Source organism: Crocodylus siamensis, chromosome 3, assembly GCF_052110815.1.
Source record: "Crocodylus siamensis isolate JL-2025a chromosome 3, ASM5211081v1, whole genome shotgun sequence".
Classification (NCBI taxonomy): domain Eukaryota; kingdom Metazoa; phylum Chordata; order Crocodylia; family Crocodylidae; genus Crocodylus; species Crocodylus siamensis.
In genome coordinates, this window is record NC_143397.1 from 224,023,744 (window position 1) to 224,044,519 (window position 20,776).

At 47.2% G+C, this 20,776-nt stretch overlaps 1 protein-coding gene across 10 annotated transcripts in view; it reads right to left on the bottom strand.

Annotated features, from left to right (window-relative positions):
- The window catches only part of UBR5 (ubiquitin protein ligase E3 component n-recognin 5), a 143,829-nt gene that overhangs the window by 85,922 nt on the left and 37,131 nt on the right, over window positions 1-20,776 (bottom strand). For all 10 annotated transcript variants that reach the window (XM_090040461.1, XM_090040458.1, XM_090040457.1 and 7 more), the window contains 2 exons: window positions 20,473-20,662; window positions 12,670-12,829 (listed from right to left, as the gene is read on the bottom strand). In XM_090040461.1, coding sequence (XP_089896587.1) covers window positions 12,670-12,829; window positions 20,473-20,662 — 350 coding nt within the window. The remainder of the gene's footprint in view (window positions 1-12,669; window positions 12,830-20,472; window positions 20,663-20,776) is intronic.

The following is a 20,776-nucleotide window of genomic DNA, read 5'->3' on the forward strand; positions in this document are numbered from 1 at the left end:
CCAAAAACTGAAACAGAATAGACAGCCTACTGTTGACCCCACATATATTCTAGGAAATGAGAAAGGTTTCAAGAGCTAGTCCTACCTAAATTAAATACAAAACTTAAAGGTAAAATATTTCTAATAATAAATTTAATAATGAAATACAGACAAGATATAAGTGACCAAACAGTAAAGCATATCAAGCAAGTAATTAAAATCTGTAAAATGCACATTTGTCTAAAGCAATAACTATGTTATTAAAAATGTGAAAGAAATTAATATTAAAATCTAAATCCTAAAGCCCTAGCAAGTACCCAGCCTATAAGGGCAAACAACTTCTTCCCTAGATATAAAGTTAAGTTTTGAAAGAGCACTTTATCTTGGCTCATCTGGAGATGAGCTGTTCAGCCAAGAAGCAGTTCAAAGCTGAAGAGCAAAGATTCTGAGGTAAACCCTGATTTTTAGACTATAACCTGGCTCTACCAAAAAGTTTGCTAAATACGGCCTAAAATTTTTTAAATGTTCTTAACAGGGAATAAAAATAGGCATATGATTTTTTATTAGAATAGAACCTATTTAAGCTAAACCAGATCTAACTAGCATTAAAAAAAATAAATTTAAAAAAAAAAAAAAATCACTAAATGCACTGTAAGAAGCATTTAGCCTATTTCTTTTGACCTGTCTTCCTCTCACTTTCTAAAATTCTTCCCACCTCTGAAATTCTCTCACTTATTTCCTTTGCCCCTTTTTCTCTAACCCAAGTGTTGGTTAAGTGAATACAAACAAACGTTAAAGTATATTTCCATTACGCAGCTTAGGTCCCTCCTCCAGGATACCCTATCAAGACCAGGTGTAGGCAACCTTTTCTGGAATGATCCACCCAGGTGAGATGTTGGAGGGTGCTAAGACCCTGCCATCATTTCTGCAGCAGCACACCAAGAACTCCCACAGCCAACAATCACCCTCGGTACTGAACAAATGCCATCGTAGCCTAACAAACATGAGTAGATGTAGAGCAGGTGTGGGCAATTATCTTCGACAGAGGGCCACTTAAGTTTTCACAAGCTGTTGAGGGCCACATGGGTAGCCTGCCCCCTGGTCACCACCTTGAGACCTGCAGTCCCACCCCTAACCTCTGACCTTTGCCACTGGAAGTCCCTCCCCCTGCCCCTGGAAGTACTCCATCTTCTGATGGGGAAGAGGGTTTGTCATCGGGGGGGGGGAGGGGGGGAATCAAGTTCCATACTAAAAATCAAACACCCATAATAATATATTTTAATTTAATTTTAAAATATATATTTCGGCCTGATTTGTGGGCATTTGTGGTATATATGCAGAAGTGATTGCATATGGGTGTTTGTGGGAATACGTGGATATGGATGTGGGTATAGGAGCCATGTAGTGCAGAGTGGGCAGGCAGGGGAGTGCAGAAAGCAGCAGGGGGAGTGGAAGTGAGCAGGAGCGCAGGCCTGCACCAATGTCCCAGGACCAGTGCCAGTGGGGCCTAGAGCAGGGTGGTAGGAGCACAGGGTATGGGCTTACAGGAATTTGTGGAGCTGGGCTGCGCTGCACCAACAGGGAGAGGGGGGAGCTGGCACAGCTCCACAGAGTCCCTGCTGACTAGACACCAGCGTGGGCCCCACACTCCCACCTGGCTGCTGCTGGCTCCCACCTGCCCGCTCACTCCCAGTGCCTCCACCCCAGCCCTGTGGTAGAGACAAGAAATAGTGCACAGCCCCAACCCCACGCTCGCTAGCAGAGAATGAGCTGATGCTCAGCATGGGGGGGAAGTGGCCCCCTCCTTTCCATAGCCAGCACCCCGTGCTGAGCTGCCCCACAGGAGCTGTCCTGAATCTTCTCCACGTCACCAGAGAACAGGCACAAGAAGCCCTGCGCGGGCTCAGAGCAGCTGCAGCACAGGGTGCCAGCCACAAGGAGTTGGGGGGGGGGACCACCCGCTTTTCTCCCCGCGCTGAGCACCAGCTTATAACCCACTATCATTGCTAGCCTGGGCCTCACGCCAGCTCCAGGCTTGTCCATTGGGGCTGAGCTGCAGCAGCAGCATCTTGGCAAAAGCTGCTGCTCAGTGTGGAGGGCCAGCTTCAGGGATGATGCTCAAGGGCAACCAGCATGATTTCATTAGGGGCAGGCCACGTCAGAACAACCTGATTGCCTTTTATGATCAGGTCACAAAGGCAATGGATGCAGGTATCACCGTGGATGTAGTCTTTCTAGACTTCAGCAAGGCCTTTGACACCATCTCCCACCCCATCCTTATTAAAAAACAAGACGACTGTGGCATTGATGCCTACACAGTCAGATGGATTGCAGATTGGCTGAAGGGTCATAATCAGAGGGTGGTGGTGGATGGGTCATATTCAACCTGGGGGGAAGTGGGCTGTGGAGTCCCCCAGGGCTCAGTCCTGGGGCCTGTGCTGTTCAATTTCTTCATTAGCGATTTGGACGACAGGGTGAAATGCAACCTGTTTAAATTCGCTGAGGATACCAAAATTTGGGGTGAGGTGAGCACGCTAGTAGGGAGGGAAAGACTGCAGCAAGACCTGGATAGGTCTCAGGAGTGGGCTGACATAAACAGGATGAGTTTCAATACTGACAAGTGCAGGGTGCTGCACTTAGGCAGTAGAAACCAGCAGCACACTTACAGAATGGGAAACTCCCTTCTTGAGAGCACAGAGGCAGAAAGGGATCTTGGGAGTCACTGTTGATTCCAAGATGAACATGGGCCGACAACGCGCGGTCACGGTTGGCAGGGCTAACCAGACCTTGTCATGCATCCACAGGCGCATCTCAAGTAGAGCCAGGGAGGTGATCCTCCCTCTCTATGCAACGCTGGTCAGGCCACAGCTGGAGTACTGCGTCCAGTTCTGTGCGCCCCATTTCAGGAGGGATGTGGACAACATTGAAAGGGTCCAGAGGAGGGCCACCCGCATGATCTGGGGACTACAGGGCAGACCCTACACTGAAAGACTGCAGGACCTAAACCTGTTCAGCCTTCACAAGAGAAGGCTGAGGGGGGACCTGGTGACTGTCTATAAACTCACTAGGGGGGACCAGAAGGGTTTGGGGGAGACAATGTTTCCCCTAGCACTCCCTGGCATGACAAGGAACAATGGACACAAATTATTAGAGAGTAGATTTAGATTAGACTTCCACAAGAACTACTTCACAGTTAGGGCGGCCAGGAGCTGGAACCAACTTCCTAGGGAAGTGGTGCTGGCTCCTACCCTGGGGATCTTTAAGAAGAGGCTTGATGCCTACCTGAGTCCAGTCTTTTCTCCTGCCCAGGCTGGGGCCGGGGGGGGAGTGTCGGTCGGGTCGGACTGAAGATCTACAAGGTCCCTTCCGACCCTACTTCTATGATTCTATGAGGAAAGTGGACCCCCTGCTCAACACCGCCAGGCAGTGTTTGCTTTGGCCACCCGCCTGAAGCCCACACCGTGCTAGTCTGTGGTGCGGCTACTTCACCAGTGCCTCTGTGCTGCTCAGTGGGCTGCCGTGCTGGCCAGCACAGAGGCAGTGGTGAAGTAGCTGCACTACAACCTAGCACGAACCTGGCCTGGACAGGCAGCTGCAGCAAACGCAATCTGGTGGCACCGTGCAGCAGCTTCTGGATAACATGCTGGTGCTCAGTGTGGAGGGAAAAGCTTCCCCCCTCCCCGTGGCCAGCGCCCCGTGCTGCAGCCTCTCCAAGTCTGCGCAGGGCTGCCTGTGCCTGCTCTCCATTGCCACCACGGCCCCGTGGGGTGGCACCGATGCAATGGAGAGACAGGACAGCCCTGCATGGGCTGCAAACGGCTGCAGCATGAAGCACCAGCCATGGAGGAGGGGGGTGGGCGCTCCCCCCCCACCCGTGCTGAGCACCAGCTCATTTCCTGTGGGCGAGCACAGGGTCAGGGCTGTTCCTTGCCTGTACCACAGGGCCGGGGCACTGGGAGTAAGTGGGCATGTGGGAGCCAGTGGCAGCTGGGCAGCAGCGCAGGGCTTGTGCTGGTGTTCCAGAGCCAGTGCTGATGGGGCCCAGAGTAGGGCAGCAGGAGCACGGGGTCCCAGCCGGCAGGAGCTCTATGTAGCTGGGCCAGCTCCCCCCTCTCCCTGCTGATACAGCCCAGCCTGGCTCCACAGACCCCTGCCATCCCACACCCTGCACTCCCACCACCTTGCTCTGGGCCCCACTGGTGCTAACCATGGTACACCATCGCAGGCCCTGCATTCCTGCTTGCTTCCACTCCCCCACACTCCCACTTTTCTGCCAGCTCCCAGCTGCATGACTGTACCATGGAGCTCAGCAAGAGCTAGCCCAGCCCATAGGTGATCCCCACAGTTCTCACCTGCCTCCTCCACCTTCTTGCCTGAATTTCCAACACTGGTGCAGCCACAAACATCCTCAGGGTCCCAGGCCAGAAGCCCCAGCCTCATCTTTGACAGGAGCCGGGGCAGATAAATACTAATTTTACGAGCCCCGCAGGCCGTATTTTGCCCACCCCTAATATAAAGGCTCTATGTCACAGGCTATAGGTTGCTGACACCCAATCTAGACACCAATCCAATGCTTAAAGTCTTCAGGGTGAAAACATCAGTGAGGAACCCTCAGGCCATAAGTCATAAGCACCATTCTGAAGACACAAGTCCAACAACCCTGACAAATGCGACCTATTATTTCAGCAGTGTAAGAAAGGGTCACCTACATTCACCAATGACATTTCTGTTAGGCCATGGACATGAGCTGCATTTGTAGCATTACAGAGATGCATTTAGTGCCATAAAAAACACAGCCATTCACGCTATTTGTAGCCCCATACAGACCCTGAAAATTGTACAGGCTAAGAGTACTACTTTCAAGGAGGAACTTATAAGTTTGGTAGCACTACATCTAATGCCTGTACAGCAGCTGCTTCCCCTCCCTTTCTCCCTCCACCTTGGGGTTGACAGCAGAAGACTGGGATGCTGGGGGTCCTAGAGACCTCTAAAGAACTTTCTCCCTGATGGCCTGCAAAGTCACGAGCTGTCAAGGACACCTGCAGGGACCCACCCTGTTGCCAGCAAGGCTGGAGTTCTGCCAGCCATGTGGCAGCTCTGACTGGTTTTGTCCATTAGAACCAGCCAGGACATGGCTCCATCACAGCCAGGCAGTCAGCAGAGCTCTAGTCATTCAGCTGTCCCCTGCTTGGTATTCTTGATGCAGGGACAGGGGCAGAGGCAGAAGGTGCTCCAAGAACAGTGGTGAGGAGCCACACTCCCGCAGCTCAAAAACACCAGCAAGATCTAGCATTCTGGCCAGAGGAGAGACACTTCCCAGCATTGCCATCATGGGTGCCACCAAGATGGGTGCTGCCAGCTACAGAGAGCATCACTGATCGACTCCTGTGGAGGCAGATTCCCTATCAGATTCACCACTCTCCCACCCCATCCTTCCAGAAAACCGCCCCTTTAAGGCACCTCTCTAGGATGCCTAGATGTTCACATTGTGCTAAGTTTTTGTTGAGAAGCTTTGTAGCACTCCAAATGAACATGAGTCCACACCCTTAGATTATCCATGTCAGAGTAAGGGAGACAATTCAGGTGTTACATCATTGGCTTATTACAGAACACCCCTTAATTCTTCAATCTAGGTTGCAATCTGAAGGTACATGCAGTTTAAAAAGCTTCCCTTCACAAGCAGATGGGAACTGAGCAACTTGAGTCTGTTCACCATTCTAGGTAAAACAGAGGGATGCTGCTTGCTGGTTGCAGTTGTTTTTAGCTCCTAATGGAAGCCTTCCCCAACCTATCCTCTAATCCACATTTTTCATCAATGCAGTAGTAGTGTACAGGCAGTCCTCGGTCTTGCAACACAATTGGTTCCTGAAAATTGCATCTCAAGTCGAAACATTGAAACTTGGAAATCATTTTTCCATAGGAAACAATGTTATAAATGGGAAATTGATTCCTGAACCAAGGCCCGATACCCTATTTTCACCAAAAATAAGCCAGATTTTGTACTCAATTATAGATGAGTAATATAGCTACATTAATGTATTTATATTGTAAATAGCAATCATATTGTTTTGGAAGGACTCCTTCGAGGTGACTTTGCTGGACTTTTTGAAGGGCTCTTGGCTGGAGTCTTCTCAGGAGTCTTGGCTGCATGGTTTTCTGGAGTCTTGTCTGCTTTCTTAAAGAAAGCATCCAAGGAAGTTTGAACAGATGTTCTCCAGGGAGATGAGTGACACAGCAAACTTGTTTGCTGGTATGGCGTTGCATCGGATCAAGCGTTGCAAAGTCAAAACTGACGTCATGAAGTTGAAACACGGTGTCAATTTATAAACTTAAGTGCGAAACATTGTAACGCAAAAAGTTGTAAGCCGAGGACTGCCTACATATCAGTTTATAGTGGCAGATGACGTGTTCTATAATTTACACACCTGGAATGGTATAAACCAAGGGTGTTGAACATACAGCCATTGGGCTGCATCCAGCCCACCAGAAGTGGGTCATTTGGTTTATAAAGCCCCACAGGCTGGATGACCCACTCCAGAATCTGGGATGCAGGGCTTGTGTTAGCCTGAGCCAGCACCCGGGGGGTTAATGCTGTTGGCCCCTGCTCCGTTGCCACCCCTCCTCCCCCATTCCACCATAACTTAGCTGCCACCAAACTACTGTTTTTTTAATTGAGGCTGGTGAGTGAAATCTGTGGTAACAGTTGACAATGGCGGGGAAAGGGGTAAAAGTGCAAGAGACAGCAGTAATAACCAGGGTCCTGTCCCCTCCCCCTTCCCCGTTTTAAAAAAATCCCACATTCTCTAAAAAAAACCCTAAACTATCTGATATTAAAAAAACCCAAATCCATGTTTTTCCACAGTTAAAATGAAGTGCGTGCATGTACACGTGCTAGTTGAACACGTTTTATTGATATATTTACATTTTAAAGCCATTTGAAAGCCTACAAGTGCCTCAATCGTTATAATAAAATAAATTCTAAATACCTATATATTTTAGCATTTTTGTTTTTTTTAAATCACAGAAAAATCAGAGCTCCCCCTTCACTCACCAGGATGTGGGTCCAGCTGTGGTTGTTCCCCCCCACTCCCCTCCATTGCTTTATGGCACTAAACAGCCTTGATATGCTGGTGCCCTGTCCATGCCATTGCCCCTCACTGCCAACCCACAGCCCCCCACACCCACTGGTGCCCCTCACTGCCAACCCACAGCACCCTGTCCCCTGAGCACTGACAGAGGAGGCCCCCATCTTCCAAGGCTATGGGACCCAGCAGCTGCTGCCGCCAGAGCAGAGTAGCAGAGCATCAGCAGGAAACCAACCCCCTACCAGCCCTTAAACAAGCCTCCTGTGGCTCTATTCTACTCCCTTAGCCAGGCCCCACATTCCCACCCTGGCAGTGCTCCAAGACCTACCCACCAACCCTGCCCCACTCCCTCCCTCACCATGGCTGCCTTAGTCTGCTCCCCCACCACAGAGACTGACCTGCAGGGAGCTGCCCTCCACCGCTTCCTGGCCATATCGCTGGCCATGTGCATGTGTGCACGTGGCACTCCCCGTGTCCTGCTCCCTCCAGCCCCAAGCAACCTCTTGAAGGCTGGAACTCTGCCAGCCCGCAAGGGGAAACCCATAGTTTCCCACATCCCACATTCTTCCACAGCAAAGAAAAAACCCAGATCCCTGGTGATAAACTTCCCGGGTACTGTCTGCATCAGAGAGGCTCCAACAATACGAATCCCTGCAGCCCAAATGTAGAGGTGGATCATCTAGCCCAGGGGTTTTCAGACTTTTTTGGTCAGTGTACCCCGGCGGCCAGTTGAAAAGGCAGGAGTCCACTGGTGGCCAAACAAGCAGGGGGGGGGGGGGGGGGGGGGGGGGGGGGGGGGGGGGGGGGGGGGGGGGGGGGGGGGGGTATTCCCCCAGCTACTGATTGGTGACCGGGGGGGGAGGAGTACAGAGTCTCTTGCAGTTGATTGGCAGAAGTGCCGGTGGCGATGCCTGAAGTATTTGGCACCTACTACCAAGCATCCCCAGAGGCCATCCCAAGTACCCCCTAGCTGAAAACCCCATATCTAGCCTATGAGAAGCCTCATAGACCAAACAATCAAATCCCTAGCTATGGCCAATCCCATGGCTGTTGGCAGGGAATATGGCCCACCAACTCATTCAACTTTGACACCCCTGGTGTTGAATAAAAAATAACCCCAACTTATGTAGTATATCCCTCCATACAAACCCAGGGCAGCCTAATCTCACTGCATGTACTGGCACCTCTCCATAAAGAAAACAAGATAAATCAAACTCCTTCTGTCACTGTTAATACAAACAGGTGTAGCAAACATCATGACAGCCCTTTTCAGCACAACTAATCTATACAGAAGATCTCTTGAAGAAGACACTCCAGCATCCATTTCACAATTAATAGCTTTCTTTCTCAGCTCAGCTTTTTCATCCAGTATGGAAGAGTCCTGAACAGAAGTGGCACATGAATTCCACGAATTTAAACATTCCTCCCCAACTTGCTCTTCTGGACCTAGGAAGTTACAAGTCAACACAACAGAACCAATCGTTCTAACAAAGTTTTGGCTCATTCAGATAAAAGGGAAAATCAATTCTCTCTTTCTTCCATTTTACACAGGATTTAAAAGTTCATGTCTTTTTATCTATAAAACTTCCTTTTCTCCCAAAAATTCTTTACTAGTTTAATAAACAAGTTGCATCGATTTCTTGACAAAGGAGCCAAATCCACTACCCTTCAACTACCACCAAGTTGTGTCTTTTGGGTTTTATGGACACACAAATAGATACAGCCTGAAAAGACAAAAAGTACTTCATTTGTCATGGTGCTATTGTTCTCAAGAATCCCACCCGATTTCAGCACTGATGCTTTCAAACAAACAATGTTAGCTCATAACTGTATGTCTGTCACATTGCTCAGTGCTAAATGAGATGGGTTGAGCTTCACATCTATTCAACTTCAATAAGCTAATGGCTATTAACAGGAAGCTTTTTTCCCCCCCTTCCCCGCCACAAACCCAGGAAGCACAGTAAGTGGCCCAGGATTTACAACCATAAAAAAAAAAAAAAAAGAAAGAAAGAAATACTAACAAATGAGTGCTGTTTAGTTATTACATCTGGACTAAATCCATCCTGAAATTCATTTAAAAACTCAACTGGTAGTCCCTTAGTGGGATAGTTGTTAGAGAGCCAGCTTTGATGTTCCACTCAGGTAGCCATCTCTCAGCTCAACTGGTTCATATTCATTATGGTGCAATACAAATATAAATGGCAAAGCTGCACCACCAAGATTCCAAAATTACTCCTTCTGAACTTTTAGGGACCAATCTCAGAAGCAATCAGTAATGTCACTGCATCTGTGCTTCACATTTTTTTCCCCCCAAAAACAAGGCATTCCACATCAGTAAGAATCGCGTATGTATGTTATGGACGGCTGGCCACATAAAAATAAGTATAGATCTGAACTAAGCTGAAACCTTTTAAAATTCTGGAGAATCAAGGCAGTTTGTCAGGGGAACAGAAAGCAAGGGCAAGTTTCTGACCTAACTACCTCATTTGCCATGAGATAGTAGTTGGTGGCTGAACTGGAATATCTTCAGTCATCTCTACATTAACTGGTACATTCCTCTGTAAAGTCTTGTTTACCTCATTTTGCTTTATTTGTTTGCATTATAGTAAATTCATGAGTCTCACCAAATTGTCACCAAAACAAACACTAATAGATTTTTATGGAGTACAGTTGTCAAGCGTATTAAGTGTTCTTCTAAAATAAAAAAAAGAAACTTTACTTAAAGTTGACCTACAAGCGAAAGATAAGGTGGCACATGCTTCTCTTTTATGATGTGCAAAGAATGTCTCAAAGACATGCCAAGCATTTTTTGTTACTATTGGTTTACAATAGAAATTCAAGTCAGTCTTTCCTGATTTAGATTATGGTGACTGATGATAGAATATTAGTGAAATGACACTGTGCAATCTATAAAATTCCTTGTTTATGGTAAGAGGGAAAGAATTTTAACCTATTTTAATATTTTAACAAATATTTAAACTCAAACACTTGGTTAAAATAGAAATTGAAGAGCTTCCATGCATGAAAGATGCAAATGAAAATCAGCTTTAATAGCCCTGCTTTTTAAGGTTAAAAACACAAACAAACAAAATCAAGCAGGAAAAGCACCCAACTTCTTAACATTCATTAAACATCATAAAAAGGACAACAACAAATTACCTTCTTTTAATGTTTCAAAATAACCTTTAAAATCATGCTTGCAGTGAAGACTGGACAGCAATTTTTGACTTTTTGTACATTTTTAAGCTTACACAGCAGTAGGTATAGAGGAGCATCCAAAGGCAAGAGAACAGGTGAACATTTTCAGAAAATAAAGAAGGTTCAGAAGCCTTAAAGTAAGGAAATGCTCTGTGCGAGTGAAAATTAGAATCAAAGGCTGATTCTGCAGAGCTTCATAATGGAGATAGTATCACTTTTTCCACAATATACAGGTGTACAGGTAAGATATTCTGATCAGCTGCTTCTTAAACACTATCCTGATAAGTAACTTTGAAGAGCTGGGAGAAACTAAGTCTGCAGGTAACATTTAATATGCAAAGAGTAGAGCTAGGAAAGTACTATTAAACTTCTGGCATTGTTTTGACTACACATAGAGCTTGGCTGTAGTTAAACTCCTTGAAGTATGGTAATCCTTAGTTATTACTTTGGCTGTAAAATAGTTTATGAAAGACTCAGGGAAGGTGTATTTTGAGATCCAAGAGTTCTGGATTAAACTTTATCCAAACTGGGGTCAAGGAACACCAAATATATCATTTCAGCTGTCATTTTTTACTCCTCCACAAAGACTTTGAAAATTATGAACAAGAACTAGAAACTAGGATTTAAGGATGATAAGGAAGATTGTAGCTTTACGTGTGGAGGCTGTAATCTAACAAGGTTTGATCTTTGCAAAAGGGAAAAACTTAGGGAAAACACAGTTATGGATAAAACAGTATTGCTAGGTATTTACTGAAAACATAACATATAGAGACTTATCACTAACTGTATCTTGTCTTGATAAAAGACAGGGCAGAAATATGAACAGAAGACAATGTGCTTTGAAAATGCTCTTAAGTGCTATGAGCTATAAATTACCAGATGGTCTCTATGATCAGAAGCATTAATTTAATCAAGAGAATAACTAACTATATGTAGAAAGCTTGCAGTTAGATTGGTTTGAATGAAACTCTGGTCTATACAGACACCGGGGTACTTTATCGTTTAAGCTAATGGCAGCTTCTGAAGTAAAGCATCCCGATCTTCTTAGAACAAGAAGTTTTCTGTGAATAAGTTTGGCAAGAGTATAATTAATTCATTTCCCCAACCGCATCTCATGAGTGAGGTGCTAAACTGGTAGACAGACTGTGCAACTACTGATTACTAAAAAGCAAGGTGCAAACTAAGGCACTTCTGTCCATCTCTCTCCCTACAAGTTCAACCAAAAGGCCTTTGATTTTAAAGCAGAATAGAGAAGTTTACTAGATGCAATTGAATACAGAAGTAGCAACAAGCTTTTGGTGCAGAAAAGCGCTTGATCTAATTACATGATTGATAAGATAAAGATGAAGGAAGCCCATGAGCTTCCTGGTGAACCAGATGAGCAGAAAATCCCATTTAAAAAGGAAAATATTAAAATGTCATTTTATCATACACAAACTAGTAATTATTCAGAGTTTAGAAGTGTTATTTTCATAATATGCACCTAGCTAAAATAAAAAAAGCATATTAGACTTGACAACCAAATGTTTTCAAATATGGTTATTTGGTAAGGAAGAGTCAGATTACCAAAATACTTAGTTAATGAAAGAAAAGGCTGAAGGATCTGTAAATCCAGTTACACAGGATGCTTTAAAAGGGAGGGGGAGCAGAGGGGCACTTTTCCTATTTTATTTAGCCCTTACATGAACCATCTTAATGGAAAGCTATATATAGTTTACTTTACAAAATTCACAATGTTACTGTGTTAAAACAGATTTTAAAAGTTAAATTCTATTTTTCATTAAAATTAGCTTTTATGGGCAAACAGCTACCAGTTACTACACTGAACAGATGCATAAATTTGTAATGTCAATGGGACAAGATAAATTCACAGAGGAACAGGGCATCAGTACCTATTCAGCACTGGAGTTAGGGATACAGCATCCAAATCAGAACTTCCTAGACCTTAAATGCTGGAAGCTACAAGCGAGAGAGGAACAGCAGAAAAAATTCTGGTTATACCCAGTTCACTCTCCCTTTCAGCATCCACTCTCTGCCATCGAGACACAGGGTACTGGCAAAACGGACTTATGTTCTGACCCAATAAATGGCAATCCTTATGTTCTTAAGCTCAATATCCTGAAGACTCACTTCCATGCCACTCAAAAACAGCGAATCAATAGTTAATTTAAGATTTCTAAGCAATTCTCTCTCCTAGACTTCTTAATTCATCTTGTTTGGTCCATCTTTTACAATTAATGTTCTTACTGGCCAGAACAGTCTTCACCGTGAACTCTTACAGCCTGGAGTACGCTATTGACTTTTAACAATGAACACTGAAAACATAACTGCATTTTCAGATTGCCTTTTTGAAGCAACAGAACTAACATCATTTTAAAGACAGGAAAAGACATTAGAATATACAAACCTCCAGGAAGATATGATTCACTTGCCGTGTCATCTCCATCATCTCCATCTTCATCATCACGGCTCAGCAAATTATTTACAGCAAGATTTACATCAAGGTTTGTCCGCTGGAGTTCCCGTATAATGATACTTCTGGACTTTCCTTGTAAAACAACTTGTGCCTGCAAAAATCAAGAATGCAGTTCACTACTTAAAATTCCCAGGTCATTAACCATCATTCCCAAGAAGTACTTCTTTAAAAACAAAGCTTTCTGAAGTTACCTATTATTATCTATTCCTCAAATTGCAAGCACAATATAAAAAAGGCTAGGTGCAAAATTTTTGATTCACAAATTGCTAGAATGATTATCAAGTTCCTACAATGAAAAGCAAGATTGTGGAGGTTAGAAGCCACACCAACCACCTATGTATAACAGTTTGCATTAGTAAGGCAGAATCAGAATGAAGATAATGAGCAAATAATAATGCAACTCCAAGAAATTCTTATGCAATGAGCCAAGAAATAATGCATGTCATTCTTAGTTATCAAATACCTTGCCCAATGTTAAGATCTTCAAATATCTTCCCTTTTAAAAGATGCTTTCTTGTCTCTCTAAATATCACCTTTTGAAGGTGAAGGGAAGATGCTATACATTACTAGGGGTGCACTGATCAAGATTTTTTTGGGCTGATACTATAGTTATATTGGCAAATCCTGATTCAACTGCCAATATGAAGCCCAGCAGCTTGGAGAGCAACATCCAGCTAGTAAGTCTGTTGGGCGGGAAGAGGGAAGGGAGGGGAAGGGGTACTGGGGGGGTAGAGGCCCCCACAGTGAGGAAGGACGGGGCCTGGGGCTGCCCAGCCAGAGCAACGCACAGGACAGAGGCATGAATGTCTCATCCACATGGGAGGATGGCTCCCACTGCTGCACACACCCCCAGGGCTGGCACAGGCTCCCTATGCCTCTCGGATCTGCGTGCAGGGTAAGAGTGGGCTGCTGCTGCAGACTGGGGCCATGGGCAGTGCCAGGCTCTTCCCAGTGAGTGAAGCTGGGCCGGAGGTTGCACTTGGGGCGGGTGGCAGCAGCACTGGGAGGGGGAGCTACCCTGTAGCCACAGTCCTAGTGCTACCATGCACCACAAGTGCAGCCCTGGCCCAACGTTCCCACCAGGAAGAGCCCAGCACAGCCCCCAGCACACAGCGGCAGACTACTCTCACACCACACACAGATCCAGGGTACATACGCCCCTATCCCTGCGCCAGAGCGGGTGTGCAGTGGCAGGAGCTGCCCCCACCTCCCTCCCCATGCCCCCCAGATGAGCCACTTGTGGTTCCATCCCATGCCCCAGCCCTACTCCCTCCCTCACTATGAGGACCTCAATCTGCCTCCCCTCCCCACTTCCAATCCCTCACCCCTTCACCCCAACAGACTTACTAGCCAAACACTGTTCTCCAAGCTGCCAGGCTGGCTGTGCAATTGCTGCAGCTGCAAAGACTGCATTTATCAACAGCATTATTGACCACGTCGTCCATAAAAAGCAAATTGCCAATAATGTAAATTTTCCTTTTATCGGTGCCGATACAATATAGAGCAATGCATCAGTGCACCTCTAACACCTTACTATTAGGGGTCCACCAAAAGAGATTTTGGGGGGCTGATACTGATACCCAATATTTAAGGAGACATATCGGCCAATACCAATCCGATACAACTGCCTCTATGTGGTAAGTCAGGTGTGGTGGAAGGCAAGGGGGGAGAGAAGGGGCATGAGGGGGCAAATCAATGCCCCCAGTGGTGAGGGAGGGGGCAGGGGCAGGCACTACCCAGCCAGGGCTGGGGGTGCAGGACCGAGGTATGGCTCATGGGATGGGAGCAGCTCCCGTCATTGCTTGCACCCAAGGAGGGTGGGGGGCCACGTGCCCCCAGATCCATGTGGTTCAGGGCAGGCTGCAGCTGGGGGTACACACACCCCCACCCTCCTGGGGTGCAAGCAGCTGCCCCCACCCCACAAGCTGCACCTGCGTCCCGTGCCCACCCTGCCACGGTTAGGCAGTGCCAGCCCCTACCCCCTCCCTCACCACTGATCTGCACCCCCCCCATACCCCTTCCCTCCCCACCCCCTTCCAACTTACCAGCTGGAAGCAGCTATCCACACTGCTGGCTCTGCTCTATATTGCGGTGCAACTGCAAGCAGCACAGGCATTTGTCGGCCAAATTATCAGCTCCATCGGGTCAGTATCCAATATAAACAATTTTTCTTTATCTCAGTACCAATCCAAGATTGGACCAATGCATCACTGCACCTCTACTTACTACCGTCTGGTTAACTGGTTTCACTATGGCAAATACAAACACTTTAAAAAAAAAATCTGGGAGTATAGGAAAAAAAACCCACTGCACACATGCATGTGCATTAAGAGGGACATGACCCTTGACCCTCGGTCTCTTCCTACCCTATAATTCTTTAACAGGAGATGGCAATTTTTTGCTAGTGCAGGCTGGAGCTTGTGATCCAGCCGTGAGCTATAAGTCTCCATTCCATCTCTACCTTCCAACTTCCCTCAGCATTCTCCATTCCCAACCAGCCAGCTGCATGTATTCATAGCTATTAGGATCAAAAGGGACCTCAGCAGATCATCAAGTCCGACCCCCTACCCCAGGCAGGAAAGAGTGCTGGGTCAGATGACCCCAGCCAGGTACTTGTTGGGGTGGGGGGGGGGGGGTCTTTAAGAGGAGACTGGACAAGGTAGGGGAACCCAACCCCTCTCCAGTAAAGGAAAAAATAGAAGCTGAGGAGTACCAGGCCACAAATCCCCTGTGCCACACTGGACATCCAGCCCACAGGCCATAGATTACTGACCCCTGTGCTACAGGTATGTTTTTTTTATGTGAAAGTTTAAATGTTGCAGAAGCTGATGATAACAGGCTGAGAACATTTATCATTGGTTACTGAGTTTTAGAAGCTCTGCTTCAACTCAGGTGTAAAAAATATACAAATAGAAAAGAAGTCAGTAGAAGATCTTTTAATTGGGGGCAGGGCAGGAGGTGAGGGAGGAGAAAGGGGAAACGGGCAAAAAGTTGAGAACTTTTCCTCTAGAATCTTTCTGTGCTTCCCTTATTGCAGAAGGATTAGGTGTCTACAGGAGGGCAAGTGCAGGAGTTTTGGGGGAGTGGGGACTTCCAGCTCACGGCCAGGCCTGGGTTTATAAATTCCAGCTGGCACTGGACAAAGGCTCTTGACCCCTGGTCTACAGAAAAAAAAAAAAAGATGTTAGGCCATCTTAAGTCTCCAGGTAACAGTAAAAATTTACAAGACCCAGGTCAATTTCAATCTGTTGCCCATAATTTCCCCACTCCAGTTTACCCTTTTTGTTTTCTTAAGCAGGGACAGAAATTACACATAAACCGGTATAAGAGATTGGTAATTGGTTTAAACCTGTAACAGGTTTATGTGCACCTATTCAGTGCATGAGCTGGTTTCAAAATGGCCAAAACTTGTTTAAGGAAAACCTGGATCAGGCTTAACTGTTTTAGGTTAAACCAGTCTATCATACTTCTGTCCCACATCCTCTCCAGATTCAAGTCAACTCAGTCCACCAGCATCCCAGGCTGCTTTGCACCTCCCCTCCCCAGGCAGGTGGGCTAGCCTTGCCCCAAGCTGCCTGCTCCAGCCAACTATGGCTGGCTCCACCCCCGCACCATCACAGAGCTGAGGCAGCAAAACCTCTACTCCCCAGCCTGCCTCCTACCTGTACTATCAGCCCATAAGGGGCAAGGGACAGGATGGGACAGAGCCCCACCTCCAGCCCTGTCCCCCCAGCCCACCCCCCCCAGTGATCTGCAGAGGTTGCCCCCTCCTGTAGCTGAGCCATCACAAGTCAGTGAGGTGCTGGTGGGAGGGGAAGCACTGCCTCGTATCCCGGGTCCAACAACCTGGGTTAGGGTCTGTCCATGTGGGGGAGCCCCATGCTTGGGGATGGAGGAGTTTCACCCATGCCAGCCCAGGTCCCCTCTACCTTCCCCAGCAGGTCTGGCCAGCTGTGGAAGCACTGGACTGGCTGCCAAGCACCGCTGCCTGGCAGTTTCTGACCCACAGAGGGAGGGGAAAAGGAAGGAGCCCCCATTCCAGTGCTAAGATGAGGCCTACCCCCAACTCCTGCTGATCCAGATTGAGCCCACAGCCTGTCGTCCCCCTCCCCCAACACCCACTCATTTACCCCTGATTACCTGTGGCTGCCTGTGCTGTCTTATCCCAGGAAGCAGGCAAGGATGGGTTAAATAGGTCTAACTCTTCTGGCCCAGATACCAGCCAGCAGCAGCAGAGGCCTGCAGGCAATTTAACCTTTCCCTGCCTACTCCTAGGAACAAGATAGTGTGAGCAGCCACAGATAATCAGGAGGCAGTGGGGGAAATGAGTGGGGATGGGGTTGTGCTGGAGAGGGAGGGAGGAGGGGTTTGGGCCCAATCCAGGCCATCAGGAGAAAGAGGCAAACCCTGACCCAGACCATGGACACTTCTCCACCCTGCAAGGAGAAGGCAGCGGGCTTGGGGCATGTGCTGGGCTAGCCTCAGCTTCTCCTGCAGCCTGGGAGGTACAATCCAGCACACTCCGTCTTCTGGGTCTGTGCAGTCTTCTGCCTGCTTTTCCAAACTGAAAACGGGATGTCAGTTCAGTCCTTATCAGTTCAATCTATGCTGTTTAGAGAAACCTGGGAAGATTGAATCAATTCTGCCTCAAGCTTTTTGACTGTCTGTACTTAGCCATAGTGTGGTCAGGACAGTGATCATTATTGTGACTACAGAAGTATGATCATACTTTTCAACACCGAAGCCTTCCTACATACATATGAAGGCTTTTATGTCAGAAGGTAAGAGAGCCACAGATGGAATTTTCTGTGATTTGATGCTGACAGCTTCTCAGTAATGTGAACCAGAGCAGTTACCTATAGCTGTGCACATGCCTCCACCCCACTGCTCCCACGGGATTAAGGCAGGTGTCAACAATGTTTTTGGCCAGCGCCAAAACCACCCCAACCCTGACCCATGCCTCGACTTGGCACGCCAGGGGCAGACCACAGGGGGAGCCATGAAGGCCTGATCCTCATTGCTGGCAATGGCTGCACTCATGCCTCTGGGCGGATGGTGGGAGAGGGGCCATGGTTGCATTGCCAGGCTCCTTCCCCGCCCAGCACCCTGAGGCACTCATGCAGTTGCCACCAGCATAGAGCTGACACCAGTGCTCCAAAGCCCATTCCCAGCAGGGGAAGGGCGTGAGGCAGTGCAACCCCAGGCCCTCCCTCACCATCTGCCTGGGAGGTGTACGCAGCACACCCCCGTGAGCTGTTTGCAATCCCCTGGCTGCAGCTGGCCCAGGCTTTGGTAAGCTGTTGCCAGCCACAGAGCCTGGGATGCTTGCAGCTTCCTGGCTGCCTGCTGCAAGCAGCCAGGGCTCAATGGCTGACAGCAGCAGCCCAGAGCCCAAACCAGCCGTGGCATGACAAGCAAAATGCCCTTGCACACTATGCTCTGGCACCCATACCAGGGGAGTACCAATCCCCTAATTAAGGTACTGTTGGCAATACTACTGGTTACTATTGAAAGTCACTGAGAAACTTTACATTAATATTGCTCTTTATTAATACCAGATATTAAATATTCTACCCAGGTTGAACTGAACATATACCAGAAAGCTTCCTGTAAGATATCAACTGTGGTTATTTGCTGAGGAACTTTAACTGCTCCTAAATTTCAATACTGGGACAAAAAAAAAAAAAAAAATCAGGACACTTTCAATTGAGAGCATTTGACCCATGCGCTAATCCCCCTTGGAAAACAGTTTGTCCACACTACCATGGAATGTTTTTGAAGGTACATTTCAATCAGTTTTAAAACTGACCACCTAATTACTAGTCCCGTCTAAAGTAAACCCTATGGAGGAGCTATGACTGAATGCATTGGCTATTTCTGTTAAACACAGCTTGCCCAGCCTGTACTATGGCTTAAAATGGATCAGCTAACAGTGGGAGCCAACCACCTTGTCAGGAGTGCCACAAACTAGCCCTACACCCTCCCAAAGTGCCATTCGAATCCTTGTCCCATGTGATTGCCTACCCTGCTTTCTGCTTCCTACCCAGTACTAGCTGCCTGACCTACTGCTCTGCTTTCTGTTCCTAGCCCCATCTGCTACTGTGCTGCCTGTCCCCTTCCCTGATCTGCCAAGGCCACATACAAAAGTTGTAGTCAACTTATGCACCATGACCAGTGGGGCCCCCCAAGGCTCCATCCTTGGGCCTATACTCTTTAACTTCTTTATTAATGATGTAGACATTGGTATCAGAAGCAGACTGCCCAAGTTCACTGATGACACCAAAACTTTGAGGTAAAGCGTCCACACCCACGGATAGGCTGATGATCCAGGCCAACTTGGACAGGCTCAGGAAATGGGTAGAAAAAAACCTGACGGTGTTCAACACCAAAAAATACAAGGTACTCCACCTTGGGGGAAAAAAAACCCCGCAGCATGCTTATAGGCTCAGCAGTGCTACACTTGCTAGCACCACAGCTGAAAGGGACTTGGGGATAATGAGTGACCACAAGATGAACTGGGGATCATGACTGACCACAAGATGAGCCACCAATGCAATGTCGCAGCTGGTAAAGCGAGCAAAACTCTGGCTGACATCCGTAGATGCTTCTCAAGCAAATCCCGGAATGTCATCCTCCCACTGTACTTGGCCTTGGTGAGGCTGCAGCTGGAGTACTGTGTCCAATTCTGGGCTCCACAATTTAAAAAGGACGTGGAAAAGCTTGAGAGTCCAGAGGAGAGCCACACGCATGATCAGAGGGCAGAACAGGCTCTATGACGAGAGGCTGAGTGCCATGGGACTCTTCAGCCTGGAAAAGCACAGGCTCAGGGGGGACCTGGTAGCTGCCTATAAGTATATAAGGGGTATAACATCAGGATCCGGGGGAACACCACTTCACCAGAACGCCCCAAGTGATGACAAGGTCCAACAGTCACAAACTCCTCCAAGACCATTTCAGGCTGTACATAAGGAAGAACTTCTTTCTTGTCCGAGCCCCCAAGGCCTGGAACAGACTGCCCCTCCAGAGGTGGTGCAACCACCTACTCTGGACTCCTTTAAGAAACATTTGGATGTCTATCTTGCTGAGATTCTTTTAATCCCAGCTGACTTCCTGCCCCTGGGGCAGGGAGCTGGACTTGATCTTCCAGGATCCCTTCCAGCCCCAATGTCTATGAAACCTATGATCCTGCCTTGAGCAAGGGGCTCAACTAGACCTCAAGGTTCCTTCCAGCCCTATGATCCTATGGGCAATTAACTGGAATCTTGGCATAACATAAATACATCACTTCTTTTAAATAAATATTAAAAAAAGTTTGTCTGGTGGTGAAATGGAGCAACCTTCTTCAAATCTTTAATCAGACTTTTTTTTATATCAAGAAAAGTTTGCCATGGAAGGTAAATTCCCTCTTGCTACATCTCATATCTGCAGTCCAGCTCCACAAAACTACTTACATGTGCATTCATCATTTCCACCTCTCCAGTCCTGGCATGTGTCTTCAACTCCCACAGCCCCCCACAAAATCTCCTGATTCCAAAAGTCTCTTATTCATTTAATTCATTTCATCATGATAGAAAAATCAAAAAGCAATTCAACTAGATGGGACCAGTTTTCTAAGTGTTATGGAGAAGCCAATGGTACATTCTCCTGACAATGCTAAAATGGCTTTCACTAGCCGCAGTTCTAGGTCTCAGAAACCTGGCATGAGGCAACAAGGAAGTTGCACACCTGACATACCTGTGAAATGAGTTCCTCTGGAATGACCGATGCTGGAATCACTGGTTGCGGTTGACTACCCAGCAGTCCAGATCCTCTATCACGTCCTGTGCGAATAACTCGGGTCTGCCTTCGGGAATCTCGCGCTCCAGCTGATGATCTACCAGAGGATCCTCCTCCACTTCCACCAACCCCTGAACTCCAACGGCTTCTAAGTGATTCAAAAGAATATTTAAAAAGCATGTAAGTATTTAAGGTGCTATTTTAAAATTTCTTGAATAAATTACCTGGATAACAAACATTCCACAAGTATCTTTCTCTACCA